Below are 20,566 nucleotides of genomic sequence, written 5' to 3'. Positions count from 1 at the left end.
TTTGAATGTTGATGTATTATGTGAATAATATGGATTCTTGTTAGATGAATTGAAAGAAATGTGATACTAGTATGTTTGATGTTTATGCATGAATGATTTATGTTGATTAGGAAGTGGAATTTGATGAATTATGTATGAGATTAGGAGATTTTGCATGAACTGTAGGATCGTTCGTCGACCTGTTTGAGTCGTTCAGAGAAGTTCGTATCCGAATTAAGAGGCGAAAACTAATAATTCGGTGCTATTCAAGCTGTATTCACTTTAGTCCTGCTGTTTTATTGATATCAAATGTGATTACACGATCAGACAGCACTTCGGCAGAGTACCGGAACAATACACCATCAACTATGTGCTAGATCGCTCCTGCTATATATAGACATGCTTGGGCCGCTCATACGACATGTCCGTATGAGCGGTCCGACATTGTGACACATAAGCGATCCACCTAATGTACATATAAGCGATCCAAACAATCCTATGACACATGAGCGATCCTAAGCTAGAGACTAATAAGCGATCCATATACAACTTGCATTTCTAGGATTCCGTGCCATGTTTGATCTGCTCAGCTTCAAGACTCTATGGAAGACGTAGTCAGCAGACGTAGGTGCACTAACAAACTCCCCCTCGGATGTTGACGGAGTCTTCATATATCTTTCCAATCTGCCTTCACACATGTCTTTCTACAATCTTCATCAGTTGACAATCTACCTCTGAAGTATCTGTCGTTCCAAGAATCCTCGTTCTCTCTCTTTATCATCAACAAACTCTTCTCTCTTGAATGTTGATACGGTGTCTTCAGACTCCCCCTCTCACACAGCTGGGATCGTAGTCTGGAATTCAAACTTTCACTGGTTCTAAGATCGTTAACAGGCTCCCATCAGGTTCCAGATCGTAACCTGGCACTTTAACACATGTACCTGCACAACCTCTACCTAACCATAAGTTTCTACAAATATTAAAACTTTTCAACAATTTAGAAGCTATGTTAAACCAAAATAATAATGATTTTGCATTCAAGACTTTATTACTAGTTCTTATCAAAACCACTTTACTATCCACAAACATTACCAAACCAGTTCTTCAAGTTTAGCACTTTGAATTTCGAAAATCAGCATCTCAACACCAGTTGTCGAAAATCTTTTTGATTTTTCACAATTTATGCTAAAACACACTGAAAATCTTTTTGGATTTTTGAATAAAAGTAAATGCAGAAATTGAAATATTTACAAACAATATTTTTGTGAGTTTGTGCAAGAGGATCATATCAGTTATGAAACGTATCACAAACACCGTTAAGCTTGATTACATATTAAGTTCTAAACAATTTACCTAGATTGTTAGTATATTTGTCCACTTAAATTTTCACACAAATTTCAACTGATTCGAGATACGATATTAATGTTTTAAAGACTTAAACTTAATTGTGTATCACTCCACTTGAATATACTCCTGTATCTAGATCCCAAATATTCAGTCTTACAGGTGAGTATACCACAGATGATATCTGTAAAGGGGTAAATGCGAAACCGTGAGAGCTCAGGTCAGAACTTCCGTTCAGCAGAGAGATGACGGCTCGACTTTTGGTGGGTCCCCTCTAGAGGATCTTTTGTTACAACAGCAAAGATTACCAATTTTATTGTTTAATCAGTTTGCTGAGGGCGGCTTGTGTTTCAAAACTTTTAGCAGAAAGTATTATTCGGGGACTAGGTCAGTATTTCCATACAGCAGAAGTCCCGGAATAATACCCCAGATATCACTGAGCATAAAGACCTAGTATCTCAGAATACGAGACCTTTCAAACAAGATTTCGGGGGTTACCCATATATTCAAGAATAGTTACCCACGAATTAAGTAACTTTGATTTAGGTTTATATCTCGTTTCAATTTACTAAATGTGCAAAAATCTACTGACACATCCGCAGTAAGATTGTTTATCACATTTTGACTTTACGAATCTTTAGCATGCTGTGATAGTTCACTGATGTACTATCATGTTTTTGGCTTTTTCAACTTTTCTGATGTTTTTGGATTTTCTAAAAATTCTTACTCCCCCTAAAATTCAAATACATCTAATGAAAATTGAAAACAAACTATACAGAACATGACAACTGATATCGAAACACCTCAATTCTCCATTTGTTTTGGCTTAAACAATCAGAACTCCCCCTCACAACAAACTATTTTCCCATAATGATTTCAAAACACTTAAGTTTGTTTTAATCAGAATGGTTTTTTTCCGGAGAATAAGTTTTGTTGTTTTTACCTTTTGTAAAAATGGGGCAAAATCATCACATTGTTTACCAATTTCATGAATGATAGTTAACTCAAGTTCAAATTAATGACCTTGATTTAACCACTTGTAAGATTTACACCAATCACTACCATACAACCACTTGTAGATTTAGCAATTAAGCTTTTCAAACCTGTTTTTCAACCAATTACCATCTTTTGGTTGAATTCTCAAGGTGCCGATTCCTACTCCTCGCTTACAAACCTGGGAGTTCCGGCAAGTCCTGCAAAAAACCTCACAAACAGATTTAGAAAGATGCCGATACATGATCCACAATACCATCTTGGGATCTCCGGCAAGTCAGGTTTTTATTCTTGAAAAAATATATCCACCCAAGCCTGACCTTCCTTGGGTGTAACCTCATCGTTTTAATTGTTTCTTTCAACCGACCTGTAAACCCATCCTTTGGAAGCATAAAAATCCTGAATGCTTTGGGCCTTACCACTAACCATTTTTCCAAAGATGCGTTTTACATTTCCGTTAAAAGTTTTTTCAACATCAATTTTCTTTCTGTCAGAATAAAACTGATTTGAAATTTCAACTTTTCCGATTTTAGATTTGTAATTTTTAGCACTTAGTTGCGGAAAATTCACATCGTCCCACTTTCGGAACTTTCTTTTCAACCTTTTTCTCACCACGTGGCTCCTCTGATTTTATGGAATCAGATTCATCACCAGAACAATTACCTGAACCTTTCACAACCCATTTCTGATTTGGCACATTTTCTTTCCTTTTTGAAGCACTCTTTGAAGATTCTCCTTTTTCATAAGTCGAATTCTCAAAGCCTGTGAACTTCCGGGTTGACAGTTCAGTCTTCTCAACAACTTTTTCTTTCATTTTTCTTGAGACTTCTTGTTTTGGTCGAAATGTCTTTGGACAATCTTTCGCAACATGACCCACAGCTTTACACTGAAAACAAGATCTCTTTTCAACCTTCTTCGGATCTTCCTTCTTCTTTATGTCCTCTTGCTTCTTAGCAAGGAATTCTTGATTCGTTTGATTTCTGAAAGATTTTTCTTTTTCAGCTTCTGTAGTTTTTCCTGCAACAAACATTGTTTTTGGTTTATAAACTTTTTCATTTTTATAGTTTTTCTGTGGAACAAAACCAAGACCTTTTCTTTTGTAATTACAATTATGGTTTGGTTTCTTTTGGAAACTATAACCACAATTGTAACCCATTTTCTTGTTGATTCTCTGTTGATTTCTTGAAGTGTATTGTTTTAGTTTTCCATTAAGATTAAAATCTTTTATTTCAGAAATATTAATTTCTGTTATTTTGAAAACTTTTTGAATCATTTCAAGTCTGACACTTCTTATTGGAAAACTCTCATCAGAATATAATTTGTCAGAACCTTTCAAAGTATATGCCACTTTGACCGATTCATCATTCAAATTAGATTTTGAAAGTGAAAATTCTTTATCATAAACCCGTTTGTCCTTTTTGACTGTTGGCTTTGACGCACTGGACCCAGACTTTGACTCGGGTTTAGACTTCGGTTTTGATTCCTCATTGTCATCTGTGTCTAACACCTGATCGACCATACTTTTTATCAACTTTGACTCATGATCAGTGTCTGAAGACGTATATGTGACATCAATACTTTCTGGCAAATTATCCGACGACCCAGACTCCCATTTCAAATTGATCGCTTTATTGACTCTTTCTGAATTTGGATTTCGAGGTGAATATCCATTTTCAACCGGGGGCGGACATCTATTGTAGGATACACTCGGTTTCTTACCAGAAGCTTTCAATTTTTCTTCTTCATTTGTCACACACTTTTCTTCATCCGATGTCTGCTCTTCTTTGAACGTCTTCAAATCTTTCACCACCGGATAAATCCTGTCAACAACAAAAGTAGAACATGAGTAACTGTCTAATAATTTCTTAACTTTCTCAGTTTCTATCTTTTGTGTTGCCAACTCAAGCTCGAGATCTGCACATTTCTTTATGTTAAAGTTCGCCGTATCAAGCTGTCTCAGATAAGCTATCTTCAAAGTATTCATAGCTTCAGCTTGTTCACCATCATAATCAGTATATTTGTTGATTTCTCTGTTCATAGTATCATACGATTCTTTCAGCTTGTGAATATTGTGCAGCAACTCTTTGTTCTGCTTAATCAGTGATTCACAGTTCATGCACTTTTCTTGGACCAAGACCGGTTCAGCATCCACTTTAATCTCGAATTCAGGAACCTCTTTCACTGTCCTGCTTGAATTTAAAAATTGAGATCTTCTCAATTTCTCAGCTTTTGCTTCTTCTTTCAATCTCTCTTCCTCTTCTGCCTCCTCTCTGTTCTTTCTTTGTCTCTCTTCAGCAGCTTCCATGACTTTTCTGCATCTTTCTGCACATTTCAAATCATAGGCATTAGCAAAGAAAGCATGAGAAGTATTTTTGGCCATAAAGTCTTGATCTGTACAGAAATCATCCCAAGTAAATCCTTCAGCCAACTTCTCGTCATTTTGTTCAGCTAAACACACTTTGCTTTCTTTCGGAAGATACTTTTCCCAGGTAAAATTATCATATTTTCCCTGACTAACAACACATGCCTTTTTATCAACCACATCTCTCCCATGAGCTGTTTGTGCCTGATGCTGTTGTGCTGGTTGAGTGATTTGATGATAGATGGCCTTCTTGTGATAATCATTGTTTCCGAAAGGATTCTGGGCACCGGTAGCTTCACGGTTTTTGCATTCTCTCTTGAAATGCCCCTTTTCCCTGCAACGAAAACATGTAACTTTAGATTTATCAAAACCTAAAGTTGAAACGTTTGCATCACGAAAATCATCACGACCAGTAATTTGTTTGAACTTTTCAGCGCGTCTTATCACACTCGCCATACACCATTTTATATCCATCAATTCCATTTCTTCAGCATCAATTTGATCGTAATCCTCTTTCGTGAGCATTGGATTACCGATCTTTCCTGCAACAAAACAACTATAAGACTCTAAAATCATCCCTAACAAAGACATTTGATTTTTTGCAATATCTTCAGTGTAGTCTTGATCATTTTCAAGGCTTAACACAATGTTACACTGAAGTTTTCTACCATTCTTTATTACAGATATATTAGGATCAAAAGATGAAAATCTTGTGCTGTTGCTTGATCCCTGAGATGTCTTCTTTTCAGTAGAATCTTTAACACTGTAAGCAGTTTCGATCTTAGGAGAGAACTTTGTTGAATCAGTAGCACCATGCTTGTAGTACAAACTGATATCCTGCTCTCCATCGTAGTTCTTCATCCTAGCGATCTTTCTCTGCTCCATCTCTTGAGCTTCCAAATGCTTTATGAAGTCTCCTAGTTTCATCTTTTTATATTCCACTTTGTTGGACTTCAGCATCATCAAAAATGTTCCCCAGATTTCATATGGAAGCGCATCTGCAAGTTTTTCAATTAACTCATCAGTATCTTTCTTAATACCTAACTTTGTCATATTTCTCACCAAGTTACAATATCTATCAATAATTTGCTTGGTGATTTCATTTTTCAATCCCCGAAACAAATCAAATTCCTTCTTCATAAGAGACATTTTGTTCTTTAACATATCGTCACTTCCCGTAAACTTTGCTTCCAATTCTGTCCAAATCGAATATGCAGTTCCGTCATGTTGAAGCAGTATCAAAATATCTTCTTTTATCGCTTGCTGAAGTAGACTCACCATCAGTTTTTCATCTCGATATTTCTTTTTGTCTGCAGTACTCATCTCTCTAAGTGTTAGCGGAGTACCATTCACAACATCATCCTTTGTGGGTTTAACATATGGTTCCTCGGTGTGTTCCCACGCATCAAGATGATAGGCTTCTACCCAATTTCCGAATCGTTCCGACCACACGTTGTAATCATCAATATCCATGAGTTTCGGTGGTTTCTGAGACGTTCCGGTTTCATTTTCAATCAAAGCACTTTGAGTAATCGAGGCAGGGGTAGCAAAAGCGTTATAAAATTCAGTATCCATTGTTCAAATTGTTCACAATTTTACAATAGTTTCAAATCTTATATCTCTGTCCAAAAGAGCGAACCAACTATATGATAAATGTTTGAATAAGAGGTCCAAAATACAATGTCCGTTCGAGCGATCCGACCAAATAAGAGGTCCAAAACACACTGTTCTTTCGAGCGACCCAACAGATGTTCGTTCGAGCGGTTCACAAGGATTAGTTCGAGCGGTCCAACAATGTCACTAAAGGCGGTTCAAAAGCTTGTTCATTCGAGCGGTTCAGGCAATTTCAATTCAAGCGGTCCAGATAAACTGTACTAATGAGCTATCCAAATATGTTCGAATGAGCGATCCAAGCTTAGAATTTCGAGCGGTCCAACTAAAAAATGATCCTTGAAGCGGTCCAAACACGTAATTTGGAGCGGTCCAGATGCTGATGTCACCTTTTGCGCGAATCTGAAAAAGCAAATCACCTAAAAAACAACTTTCTAGGTCGATTTTAGTTCTGAAAACTTCAAGGATTTGTTAATGCATGATTCCGAGTGCACTGTGTGATTTTGAGCTTGTTTTACCGTGAAAAATTTTGAAAAAGTGAAGAAAGTGTAGAAAATCAGAAAAACAGCAGCTAAAATGGCAAGAACTCCTCCTCCTGAGCTCTGATACCACTTGTAGGATTGTTCGTCGACCTGTTTGAGTCGTTCAGAGAAGTTCGTATCCAAATTAAGAGGCGGAAACTAATAATTCGGTGCTATTCAAGCTGTATTCACTTTAATCCTACTGTTTTATTGATATCAAATGCGATTACACGATCAGACAGCACTTCGGCAGAGTACCGGAACAATACACCATCAACTATGTGCTAGATCGCTCCTGCTATATATAGACATGCTTGGGCCGCTCATACGACATGTCCGTATGAGCGGTCCGACATTGTGACACATAAGCGATCCACCTAATGTACATATAAGCGATCCAAACAATCCTATGACACATGAGCGATCCTAAGCTAGAGACTAATAAGCGATCCATATACAACTTGCATTTCTAGGATTCCGTGCCATGTTTGATCTGCTCAGCTTCAAGACTCTATGGAAGACGTAGTCAGCAGACGTAGGTGCACTAACATGAACTAGTTGTACTTTATGTTTAGAAGGTAGTACACACACCAAGGGTATGATGATATTATGAAGAACTTAAGTTTAGATCACTAGTAAGTGACTAATAATGTAGTTATGAAGTGGGTTTTAGATAATGTGATGTAAATTGATGATTTACTTATGTTAATGATGTTTGGAATCAAACATGTGTGTGAATGTTTAAAAAATCGGATAAGAAATGATAGATTAGCATGTTATAAGGTTGAACGGTAAATTCCATATAAGATCCGTGTAATGAAAAGGTTGTGATGAATGATGAATAAGCTAACTATCTTGAGAATGATATATGATAGTTGATGCTTGATAAGCGACATGGAAGCTTGGGAAAGAAGCGAGTCAAATGGAACTTATGTGCACGGGAAGCGTACTCGGATGCAATGTAAGTTAAGCTTACACCCTCCTTGTAGAATACCTATTCATTGTATAGATTATGAAAATGATAAGTTTATAAATGAGTATGAAGTTCCGACAAGTTTTGATACGGGTCGGAACATGTGTTCATGAAAAGAAACTAAGTTTGATGGTTAAAAAGGGATAAAAGGGTATTATGGTAATTTTGGTTGTGAATTAATAAAGGAATAAGTTACAGGGATGGGATGATGGATAATTAAAATCCCACAAGGATAAAATGGATATTTAGATAAAACGGGTCAAATGGTGAAGATATCACCATTTGGCGATATCGACTAATGAATTGTTTTGTCAAAGCGTTGTGAATTCACAAAATGAATAGCGAAAGGAAATTCGTTGCTATTAACAAGCAATTTAGCGGATGAAGTATTAAAACGGGTCATAGCTTTGATCCGAGCCAGGTATGTGTAATTAGAGTTATAGTTAAGTAGTGAGATTGGCTAAATATGCAATGAAGTCCTTTGTTGTAAAGGATGGAGCGAAGTTGACAAAAATGCCCTTGATAGGTATATCGGGCGAATGACTTTAAAAGGTTGTTTAGAAACAAGCAATTAGATTAAATGATTACTTTGGACATGTATGAAAGCGAAAAGTATGATCTTTGCGAGTCAAAGTCCTTAAAAAATGCGTAAAGACCCTTAACGGGTCAAAATAAAATTTAAGTGGAAATGGGTTGAGATGTTGTAAGAAACCCGTGACTGGGACCTTATATGATAGACGACGTTGAAATTATAAGGTTCATGAGGAATTTAGGTCAAACAAACAAGTTATGTTGATATATGCATGAACGGGTCAAAATTTGGTAAAAGGGTAATAAGCCGAAGGCTTAAAAGTCATAAGGTTAGGTAGTCCATATATTGGATTTTTACTCTATGTGATGGAGAATTAAATTACGGTCGCGTAGGAAAAAGAATCGGGTAAAACGGATCAAAAACGAGCAAGTTATGCAAATTTTAGTGTGAAAGTGGGGTGCTGATCTGGGCACCACCGTAGCTTACGGTGCCACCGTAAGTTACGGTGGATGCTGGGCATTTATTTCTGCAGTAAGGCAGTTTATTTCTACCGTAAGCATTTGGGGCCACCGTAAGCTACGGTAGCCACCGTAGCTTACGGTGGAGGTCAGGTCTAAAAGTATTGTTTATGTAATTTCTTCGTTTTTCTTCGAACTCAGACCCCGTGAACCCATTCCAAGCCTCGTTAAGTCTTTATAATGTTCCTTAACCCTACCAAATGGCTTGGTAAGTTACGGATGAGTATGAAAGTCATTTTTAAGATCCGAGACATACCCGATAGATATTTTGAAGGCGTTTAAGATGTGCAGATAAGAACGGGGTACGTAAGCGAGTATGCGGGGTAATGAATTAAGCATGTGGTTATGTATGAAGGTAGGTATTTATGTAGGTGTCGGTGTAAGTATGTACGCAAGTAGTTATGTATGAGCGTGAGCATTATGTATTAAAGTATGAAGGTACATACGCGTGTAGGTAGGAACATATATATATATATATATATATGGGTGCAAGTATGTATGTATAATTTGTATGCCAGTAGGTAAGTACGTATGCTCGTATGTTTTTATTACGATTAAGTATTGATGCTAATAACAGTGTACCATGAGAATGAGGAATGATGCAGGTACAATGTTGAAGTTTCACCAGGGAGTGTATACTCAGACGGACATGCTTAAATGCAAAGGAATAACGGAATGGAAAGTAAAAGTGTATGAACCTTGTTACGTTCATAATGTGTACTAACGTTTGAATTTGTATGGTAAGTGTAGGTTGTACGAGTCACGGAGGATCATCGAGGGATGGAGATCGAAGACCGAGTCACAAGTTAGATTGTACGGGAATGTTTGAATAACTAATTTAGTAAACACTGTTTATGTTTCTATTTCGTAATGAGTTCGAATGATGTATTCAATATAGAAGTGTCACCTTAAGATGAACTTCAAGTAAGTTAAGATGTTAATAATGAAAGAAATTTTATGGTACGTATTTCCGCTGCGTCTTTTCGGTTAAAACGTGTTAGGGCGTTACAGAAAAGTTAACAAACACATGTTATTGGAAACAAAAAAAATAAGATGATTAATTTTTTTTTAAGAAAATACATAAATATTGAATGTAGAATTAAAAAGTAAATGAAACATTAAAATTAGAAGTGATATCACTTTTCATGATCAATTTGAATTTCATGGGTTGAGTTATTCTATAACGTAGTATAAAAATAAGAAGTGTAATGGTTTGAGTTATTCTATAAAGGAGTATTAAAATAAGAAGTGTAAGAAGTCACTATAAAATGACAAGTGTCCCAAAAGTAATCAAGTGGGGAGGGTAATTTTGTCAAAGAGAATAAAAAGATTATTTACATGCAAGTCACATGCTATATCCCCCTATTTTTTACACGTCCATAACTTTTTATACGTCATTTGTTTTTTAAAAAAATTATACTATAAAATCAAGCGTCTTTTATCTTTAATATGAGTACCATATTGTTATATTTAGAAAAGAACTTTCGAAAACCCAGTTGCGTATCACACAATGGACATAACGTAAACCACAATGAGAAAATCCAGTTGCGTCTTACAAAATGAACATAACATAAAACACAATAGAAGGTAGACCAAAAACACAATCGATGACAACATATAAAAACACAATGGACATAACGTAAAACACAATGAGTATCAACTAAAAACACAATGAAAAGTAGACCAAAAACACAATCGATGACAACAGATAAAAGACACAATGGATATAACGTAAAACATAATGAGTAGCAAACTAAAAACACAATGGAAAATACACTAAAAACACAATTGATGACGACAGATAAAAGACACAGTGGATAACATACCAAAACACAATAGACAACGGACTAATATACAATGAACAACATATTAAAACATAATGGATAGCAGAATAAACACAATGACCAGAACCTATAACACAATGCATAGAGTACCCAAATATAACATCATCTTTATTGTGTCATACATTGTGTTATAGGTTCTAATAAAATGCAATGAACTGAACCCAAATTAACACGGTGTTATAAGTTTTGATAATAACACAATGTATAGAAACCTTAGTAAAAATGTAAGGACCAAAACCCCGTTGAAAGACACAATACAAAAAAAACCTAGTAAAAGTGAAATTTTTTATTTTATTTTTATATGGTAACATCATACTCATAGTAAAGATAAAAAAACCGCTCGTTATTATGGTAAATTTAAAACAAACAAATGTCGTATGAAAAAGTTATGGACGTTTTAAATTTGATGAGGGAATTTGCATGTGCCTTGCATGTGGAGAGATTCCCTAAAACTAATCTCAACCCTCCAAGTCTAAAATCAATGGACTAGAATCCTTCTTACCCTTCCCAAATCTAAGATCAATGAACGAGAATTGTTCTTACCCTTCTTATGTGACCCAGGGTGGTGAGTGATAGCCCAAGCATCACGCGTGATGTTTCACATAACACCGCCGCCACCAACATATAGCACGCGTCAAACTTAGCACGCGTGATATTTATCACGCGTTAAATTTCGAAAAATGGAACGTTGGGGCTTGTTTCCGTTGAGAACATGACCGTTTGAGAGGGTTTTTTTTTATAAAATCCAAATAATTCTCCAACTCAATCCAAACATTCTTCCTTCAAATCCAAACATTCTTCCATATTCAAAAAAATTCAATACTTCCTTCAGATCCAAACATTCATCCAAATTCGAAAAAAAAATCAATACAAAGATGGAAGGTCCAAGCAAGAGAGGTACGGGTTCGAAGAAAAATATCGTGCGACCCAAGGTTCGAGCGAATCTTGTCGAACAGGCGCGCTTTACGTTGCAAAACGAACCCGACCAAGTCCCACATTTTCAAACCCAACAATTTCCACCCTTTCAAACCCAACGATATCCACCATTTCAATCACAACCGTATCAAAACCAACCGTTCGTTCTACCGTTTCAACCTCACCAATTTCAACCCCAATCGTTTCCACACTGTCAAACCCAATCCCACCAAGTCGACCCACTAGAAGATGACACCCTCATCCATCATTTTGCACGTGCGTGCCACGAACCACAACAAAATCTCGATGACGATGAAGATGACGTTCAAGAAGAAAAATAAGAAGAAGAAGAAGACGAAGACGTTCAAGAAGTTGTCTCATCATCCGTTCGGAGACAATGGAGGAGCGAGGAGGAGGTTGCCTTGGTCAAGGCGTACTTGCACACCTCCGAAAACAAGAAATACTCCAACGAGCAAAGAAAAGAAACGTTTTGGAGACGAGTCATGGCTCATTTTAGCCAACTTCCCGGTTCAACGAACCGAAACATGGATCAAATGACGTCGAAGTGGACCGATTTGAACCGGAAAATTAGTAAATTCAACGGTTGTTTCAGTCAAGTGGTATGTTTTTTTTTTTTATAAATTTAAAACTGTTTTTTTTAATTTTATAACATAAAATTGTTTTCTTTATATTTTAAAAGCAGAAAACTGTTTCTATAAAAAAAAACAGAAATTCGGATTTTATAAAAAAACAATTTGTTTTTTTTAACAGGAAACATTTTGTTTTTTAAATAGAAAATTGTTTGTTTTTTTAAACACAAAACTGTTTTTTATTTCAAATTAAAAAAAAACAGAAAACAGTTTGTTAAAAAAATAGAAAACTGGTTTTTTATAAAATACAGAAAACAGTTTAAAAAAAACAAAAAAACAATTTTAAATGTTTTTTTTTTCATTTTTTGTAGAACCGAAATCCACAAAGTGGAGCGAGCGAGGCGACTATCATGCAAACCGCCACCGACGAGTATTGCCGATTATACAAAAAGATGAGTTTTCTGCACGTGGCAGCATGGGAGGTTGCGAGACGTCACCCAAAGTGGGTACCGGCTGATTTAGTCGACATGGGCGGGCCGACGGCTACAAAAAAAAAGAGAAGGTCCCAAAAGATCAAAGACCTCCGACTCGGGTAACTACTTCCGCGTCTGATAACTTGCCCCAAATGAATTTGGACGATGACCCCGTTGACGAACCCAATCAACCCGTTGACGAACCCATTCAAGAAGATACACCTACAAGGCTGCGCCGCAAGAAAAGTGGTGATTCGTCAAGTAAAGGAAAGGAAGCGGTGGTGGAGTTGATCTCCGAAATCAAAGAGGCTAAATTGGTGGAAATAACCAAATCCAAAGAAAGAAGAGAAAAACTTGTGATGGCAAAACTTCAACGCGAGGAGGCGTATACTAAACACTTGAACACAATAGAAAAACATAATGATTTAAAAATCTTGTTAGAGCCGCACACCAATCTTGACGAACCGTTTAAGTCGGTCGTAATTCAACAAAAACGCGAGATATGTGAAAAGTGGGGGTGGGAGATGCCATCCGCTTAAGTCGGTCTTTTTAGGTTTTTTTTATTTCCAATGTTTAGTTTTTTTAGTATGTAATTTAGGTTTTATTTAAATGAAATTTATAATTTTAGTGTTTTATTGTTAATTAATAATTAAAAAATAAAAAAGGTTGTGAGTGATGAAATTCCATCACAAGTGATGACCATTTCCACTAAAAAAGGTTGTGAGTGATGAAATAATGGTTGATGTCATCGCGGAACTTGATTGGATGTTGTGAGTGATGAGTGATGACCACCCCTACCCCCTTATTGATGTTGTCATTTGAATTTGATCTTAATTAATCCTGAATTTCAGTTGTATAAGTTTGTTAGTCGCTTATAAATAAAACAGTTGAGTTATAAAAACGATAGTTTGGTTTTGGTTATTCTCTCTCTCTCTCTCTCTCTCTTTCTCTCTTATTCTCTCCCTAAATTCAAGCCATTAAAACTTCATCAAACATGGGTAAATCTTCATTTACCCCATGCACAACATGTAAAATTCAACGAAGATCATGCAATCCCGAATGCCTGTTTATCGGGCTTTTAAAAAATGCGTTTGAATATGAAACATTCATGCGCAACTGCGAACGCAAGAATCCAAGAACCCATCTGAAAGATATGAGAATTGAAGAAAGAAAGGATTGTGTCATGCCCCGCAAAAATTCAACTCAAAATTTCAGCATTCCAGAAGTTTCCGGAACACTAAGGAAGCGTCTAGGGCTGCCCGAAAGTCTCTAGAACAGCCTAGAGAATACTGGAACGTGTTGGCACCCTTAGAAGGTCCTAGATCAGCCTTCAAAGTGCTCGGAACAATCTAGAAAAGGCTGCATAATTCTGCCCAAAAGTTGCAGCCAAAAACTCTCTAGAAGACTCTTGAAAACACTTGAAAATGCTGGATATTTTGGCAAGAATGCTATAGAATTCAGCTCATAAATATCTTGAATATTATGTAAGGAATTCTCTAGATTGAGAATTCTCTAAAACTAGTATAAATAGGTGTTAGGGTCTCATTTTGAGATCACCCCACATAACCCCCTCATAACTCATTCATAACCCAACTTCTTGTAAACACTTTGTACTTGTAACTTTGTTTAAGTAATACATAACCATCTTTGGTGTAGTATTGCACTACAAAATCATACTTGTGATCCTCACAAACAAAGACTTCCGCTGCTATACATAACTAAACCCATCCAAAAGGCTGAACTTAGAAGTATTCTAAGTGCCGCACGAGAGTTCAAGAATAACTCCGTGACAAGTGGTATCAGAGCCGCGTCGGTTCATTGGGATGGCGAAGAAGAAAAGCAAGAAGGGAGCAACGAACAAGAAAATCATCTCTAGTAAAGAAGAGGCACGTTATCACAACCAGAATCAACAAGAAGTTAAAAGCGTGTTTATGGATTTGGCTGGATCCTTAGACAAAATGAAGATTAATGTCGAAGCTTCGGTCACACAACTTGGAATTCTTGTCAATTGCTCCTTGGAAATGCTAGACGCTTTAGGAACATTGCGAGATGAGTTAAGAGGACTCAAAGAAGACTTCAAAACCGCTATCGAAGTCATACGCCTCGAGATGCAAGCCATGATCCCGGAGGAAATCGCAAGGCTGCGGAGTGAGGTAGACGCCAAGATCCAAAACTTTCACAAAAACTTTGATGAGTTAGAAGCAAAATTGATCGACACTTTAAATACGCAAGAAACTCCCAAAAAACACAGGAAAAATATAACATCAAAAAGCTCCCGAACAAGGAAAAGAAAAGATCCACAACCGCAAAACCATAAAAGAAGTCGGAAGGACTTCAACTCATCTACATGGTGGTAAACGGGAGACCTGTTAAAGCACTAGTTGACACAGGAGCAAGCCATAACTTCGTCTCAATAGATGAAGCAATAAGACTCGGTGTTCGAGTCACAAAACAAGACGCAATGATAAAGACCATGAATGGACCCGTCTAACCAATACTTGGGATGGCATACGACATCAAAATCACAATCGGCAAATGGAAAGGTAAGATCGACCTTTCGGTAGTGCCAATAAAAGAACATAACTTCGTGCTTGGCCAGGATTTCTTCGCAAAAGAATCGGCCTTTCTTATTCTGTTTGCAAACAAATTTTGCATCATAGACAGAAACCAAGTTCACAAAATGAAGACAGAGACGGACACTTGTCGTCAAGGTATGTCAATTGCATCAATACAAATGGAGGTTGGTTCAAAGACAAGATCAACCACACATTCATCACAACGAGGCTGAACTTAGAAGTATTCTAAGTGTCGCACGAGAGTTCAAGAATAACTCCGTGACAAATGGGTCAATGCGAGTCTCGCAAAGAACTCAACAGAGACCACATTATCATATGTGGTCGGTGAATTCGAAGGTTTCAAAAATAATATTGAACAATTGGATTTACTCTTGGGTCAGCTTAAAGATGATTCAAGTGTGGAACAGACTGTGATGATGATGAAGGAACGACTAGTTACTATCAAGAAAGCATCTGAAGAGATGGCGCAAGAATTACGCCGGGTCAAGCAGTCATGCAACAGTACATCGCATTTACAAAATCGTGATGAGGAGGAACTAGAGTCACATGACACTGAGATAAAACGTGGGAAAAACAAAGTTCAATTGCCCTGGGTCACATATCGTCGGGATAAAGAAAGGGTTATGGTATTACAAGCGAAGGTTGTTCATGGGCACGAATTGGTAGAGGTTGAAGCGGTTCATGGGGGCAGAGGCGGTTGTTGTAGGAGTGGAGGCTGTTCATGGGCAAGAATTGGTAGAGGCTGAAGCCGCAGAAGCTATTGCAATGTTACAATGGGGCAGGTAAAGATTGAAAGTGTATGTGAATGTTGTTGAAAGATTTGGTTTACAAAAGTACAGTTGAGATGTAGTGTATGTTGTTTGAAAGATTTGGTTTACAAAAAAATGGACTTGTGTTTGCCAGTTTAACTGTTTGAAACTGCTTTTATTGTTGAACTTCATTGAAAGAAAGAAAAATAACAAGTGAACCATAAAACTGGTTTGATAACCTACTGAAGAATGTTTGGATTTGAAGGAAGAATATTTGGATTGAGTTGGAGAATTATTTGGATTTTATAAAAAAAAACCCTCTCAAACGGTCATGTTCTCAACGGAAACAAGCCCCAACGTTCCATTTTTTCGAAATTTAGCGCGTGATAAATGTCACGCATGCTAAGTTTAACGCGTGATATATGTTGGTGGCAGCGGTGTTATGTGAAACATCACGCGTGATGCTTGAATGTAGAGGGACTAAAAGTGTCAATATGCTTAAACTAAGCCTCTGAATGACCTTACACGGTATTCGTATTCTCTTATAGAGCCACTTGTTAGATAAATGAAACCGTTTATGATAAAATCCAAAGATTGTGCATCAAAGGGTTAAAAGTGTCAACATGTTAATTCTTACCTCTGAGTGACCTTTTAACAAACCCGGAGCTTTATGATGTTTGATCATACTCTTGGGAATGCCTAATATTGGCCGTTAAGGGCTTTTATGCCGTTAAACGATAATACGCACAAGTTTGTGCGTTAAAAGGACTATAAGCGTCAACGTGTAAATCTACACCTTTGAGAGACCTTTTAAACGAACTGGGAACTCCGTGATGTTCGATCGTACTCCCGGGTGTGCCTAAGACCGGCCACTAGGGGTATTCATGCCTTATATTTAGATTACATAATATATAAGAAAATAATGTGCCAAAAATAACAAAACTTGAAAGCTAAATGACGACTAAAAGAATGTGAGGCACCATAACTGCCAAACAACAAAACTTTGGAGCTGGGCCGGACAGAGTCGCGGGTCGCGACCCATGGACCTGCTGTCTTCGAGGGCCGCCAGCAAGAGAAACAGCAGCAAAGCTGGTTTATTTTATTGGTTTTATATTTTGCTTGAGCCCCATTCTTAACAACAAACCATTTAATTAAATTCTATGGATTGTTAGTTGTTTTTAAACAGCTGGAATAACACATGTAATGATCTCATAACCCTCCTAAACACTTGGCAAGATCCTAGAGATTCTTGAAAACTATAAATAGAGGTGTTCTTCACCATATTTTCCTTGCACCTATCATTCTTTTCTCCTATCTCTCATCTTGGAAGTTCCAGAATTATATGGGAGCATCCTCTGAGTTCTTTTCAGTCCCTAGGACCACTTGTAAGTGTTCATTTCGTAACTAGTTCATTTATTTGGCTTTTAAAGCCAAAAAGTCAATCGTTTACGATAAACGTTTTGACTTTCAGTTAGACTATTATTATGCACAATATTGTCATCACATTTGACGCAATATTGATTAACATAAAAAGATCAATTATTTTGGAAAAAAAGTATTTCAGATCCAGCGCGTCAATCAAAAGGTTACCCAGTTTGCCACCTCTAGAAGTATTATAATGTAGATATAGATTGGACGTACCTTCTATAATCATGAATTCCACACTCCGTGCTTATGTCAGCACCAGTCGGCGCAACAAGTTTTGTACTGCACAACGTCGGGAATGTTAAGCCTCTAGCGCTGGTTAAACGAGATTAAAAATTCAATCACAGTATAAAATCTTATGGCATCACCGCTTACCTTTTATCAACAAATTTATACAGCAGATTAACATCTTTAGTACTTGGTGGATCCGAATCAGGGACCACTTTCCTATCTTTTAAAGAATCTGCTGGTGGAATATCAACACCTTCCCAAGTGGTGCCAGGAGCTGAGATTATGCAAACTGTCTGAACATACTTTACAGAACCACCAAATGATAATTTGGTTGCTTTCCTGTGAACTTTACAATATCTTCCCAAGTGGGCCAACCCACCAACACAGCTTTGTAGTTTTAAAAAAGTCGAACTGTTAGTGTATTGTGTTATGACCATTTCAACAGTCCTATTTTATAGGTACGTGACTACAGATGGCAAACTGGGAAGCTTCTGATAATGGGTCAAAACAGGTTATAGGCAAAACAAGATTTGTTCATATGAGCATACGATACTTGACTAAAAAGTTTCATGTTCAAAATTATTAAAAGCGTTTATCATTGCTTCATTTCTCACGTAACTGTTTTTTTAGGATCATCCTTACAAATAAAGAGGTGAATCACCTACAAACTTGTTTCCCATTGAGTAGATAATGAAATCCACTTAAAACATCCGGATTAGCATCAGGGTACAACCTGTAAGTTTAAAATAACCTTTCAAAATCTTGTTCCATTTGGTCATTTAATGCACATCAGATTATGAGAATCTCACATTTTGCTGCAAGTTGTTGCACATTAGGATAGAAAGGAAACTTAACGTGTGGTTTTGTTTTGTTTCTTGAGGTGTATAAAATGATGCAACCAAACACGTTAAGCCTCTTTGCTACATGAAGCCCAATACTTCCCATTCCAACAATCCCAACTCGTCCCCCCCCCCTCGCGACCGAATTCACAAAATCAGGAATACAAACTTTTTGTACAAACGACAAAAATTACACAATAGAAGGTTGTTTTATACATCAAGAGGTGTACCTTATGACCATGTGGATAATCACCATTCTTGTGCCAAAGTACAACCTTCAACAAACCGATTAGCAGCACTAATTATTTTCAACACATCAATCAACAAACCCACAGTTGTATCAAACATCCTCTGAGAAAACTGAGCCAGCATTCGCAACTCTGACCCGTTAGAAACATTGCATGCAACAAAAAAACCAAATTTGGTGTAGAAAACGTGTTTGTTTTGTATCACATAATTATTAATTTAAATATTGCATGCACCAAAACACCAAATTTGGGTGTAGATAACATCTTTATTTTGTACACCAAATAAACTCTCAAACAAAGTCGTCAATTTGGGCAATTGGGTGTAGCTAATCTCTTTATTTTGTATCACATATTTATTAATTTAAACATTTGTTAACTCTACAGAATACAAAATGATAATTAGTATCGGCAACATATTGGAACTTACAGATTTGTATAACAACTTTGAGATGGCATAGGAAGAGTCTCCTCTTCAAATTCCCTAATTTTCACCATTTTATTCCCTTCATACCCCTGCTCCTCTCTTCATCGACATCAATGTGAGTTTCTTTCATATTTGTATTTGTATTGCTAAATTCAAATACACTTACAATTACAAATACGAATAGAATAGAATTAGAATGAACCTGATCTAGTGGTTATATATTAACATATAGCTGTTGGTATTGGTCCTTAATCACAAACAACTGAAGCTGTTAAAACCCTAAGGGCACAGGTTTATTCAATCAAACAACAATAACATCTCAAATTAAAAAAAAAATAGTAGTTTACATTTGCAATTGGATACCCAACGAACCTGCTCAAGAAAGGAAGAACGAAGAGAGCAACCGGTCATAATTTCCAAAGCCATCATCACCAGGCTTGCTCCAACAATTGAAGGCGGTTCGTGGTGTTTTGTTGCTGATGTGTGGTATTATTCAACAATTAGTCCCATAGCTACCATTACCGGTGGATTCACGAGGATTTTGAGAGGAAACAGAAGAGTCTGCTGGTAACAGGAAAAGGGAAGCATGTAGGATAAAGGGAAGGTGACACGTTTCATATCCACAAATCCAAGAAATCCCAACAATACCCCGCGAGCGTCTTAAATCATTGGAATATGTCTGAGTTTAGCCCCTCTAAAATGGCTTTTCTCTCTTGTACATGTTGCTTTAAAATTTATACGCGTGATAAAATTACAATCTTGTACATGAGATTTGCTTTATATAGTATTATAGATGATGTAATCAAATATATAAAGTTTTTTTTTTAACGACCAACAGAATTAATCTCGAGCGCTCTTGGAGCATCTACTTGACCAAACGGAGTACACCGAGAGTAACCCAAGTCCACCACAAATTCCGGAGAAAACCCGGTAACCCACCCGCTCGTAAGCACGACAGTGAAATTACCGATAAAACTTGTTTGTCTCAAGGATCAAACTCAAGTTCCCTGAATCTCTTACATTGTCTACTAATGACTCACTCTGCACCAAATAGGAGTTGAACATGCATTCACTAAGAGAAATACAAACATTCCACCACTTGATTCAGATATCATCGGCAAATATATAAAGTTAAAGTAGTTTTGTTATCTACAAATATTTTTCGTTTCGTATATAAATTGACTTCAAAAGAATTGTAGTAATAATAATCACTATACTTGAAATTGAAACACGTGGCAATAAAGATAGAGGAAGCTTGACGCAAAATGAGCCGGCAGCCGACCACAAAACATAACCGCCATAACGACCTTCCCGCCAATTCACGTCAACAACCACGCGCCATTACGTTCTCGCCACGTCATCATTTTTATATATTATTTGCCATCGCCCTCTTGTCTTTTTTTAATCTTGTGAATTGTC

The 20,566-nt window shown here is 36.9% G+C and overlaps 1 protein-coding gene across 5 annotated transcripts; it reads right to left on the bottom strand.

The window, feature by feature from the left end:
- Positions 1-273: 273 nt before the first annotated feature.
- Positions 274-19,799, bottom strand: LOC110870794 (NAD-dependent protein deacylase SRT2-like). Of its 5 annotated transcripts, none has more exons than XR_002553241.2 (8): positions 19,520-19,799; positions 19,350-19,426; positions 19,151-19,246; positions 18,706-18,750; positions 18,298-18,369; positions 17,781-17,910; positions 17,622-17,687; positions 274-920 (listed from the first exon to the last, which is right to left on the bottom strand). XR_002553241.2 is itself a non-coding variant. In XM_035976404.1 (8 exons), the coding sequence occupies exons 3-8, from the start codon at positions 19,216-19,218 to the stop codon at positions 908-910; spliced, it is 390 nt and encodes a 129-aa protein (XP_035832297.1). In that variant the 5' UTR covers positions 19,219-19,246; positions 19,350-19,426; positions 19,520-19,799; the 3' UTR covers positions 274-907. The 5 variants fall into 5 exon arrangements, 4 of the variants coding, with proteins under 4 accessions (XP_035832297.1, XP_035832298.1, XP_035832299.1 ...); XM_035976404.1 differs by having other exon boundaries at positions 18,302-18,369; XM_035976405.1 differs by having other exon boundaries at positions 18,302-18,369; positions 19,350-19,415.
- Positions 19,800-20,566: the final 767 nt, after the last annotated feature.

The sequence above is a fragment of the Helianthus annuus genome, chromosome 8, assembly GCF_002127325.2.
Source record: "Helianthus annuus cultivar XRQ/B chromosome 8, HanXRQr2.0-SUNRISE, whole genome shotgun sequence".
In the NCBI taxonomy this organism is placed as follows: Eukaryota; Viridiplantae; Streptophyta; class Magnoliopsida; order Asterales; family Asteraceae; genus Helianthus; species Helianthus annuus.
Note: the sequence above shows the minus strand (reverse complement) of the source record. Positions and strands in the feature narration are given on the sequence as shown.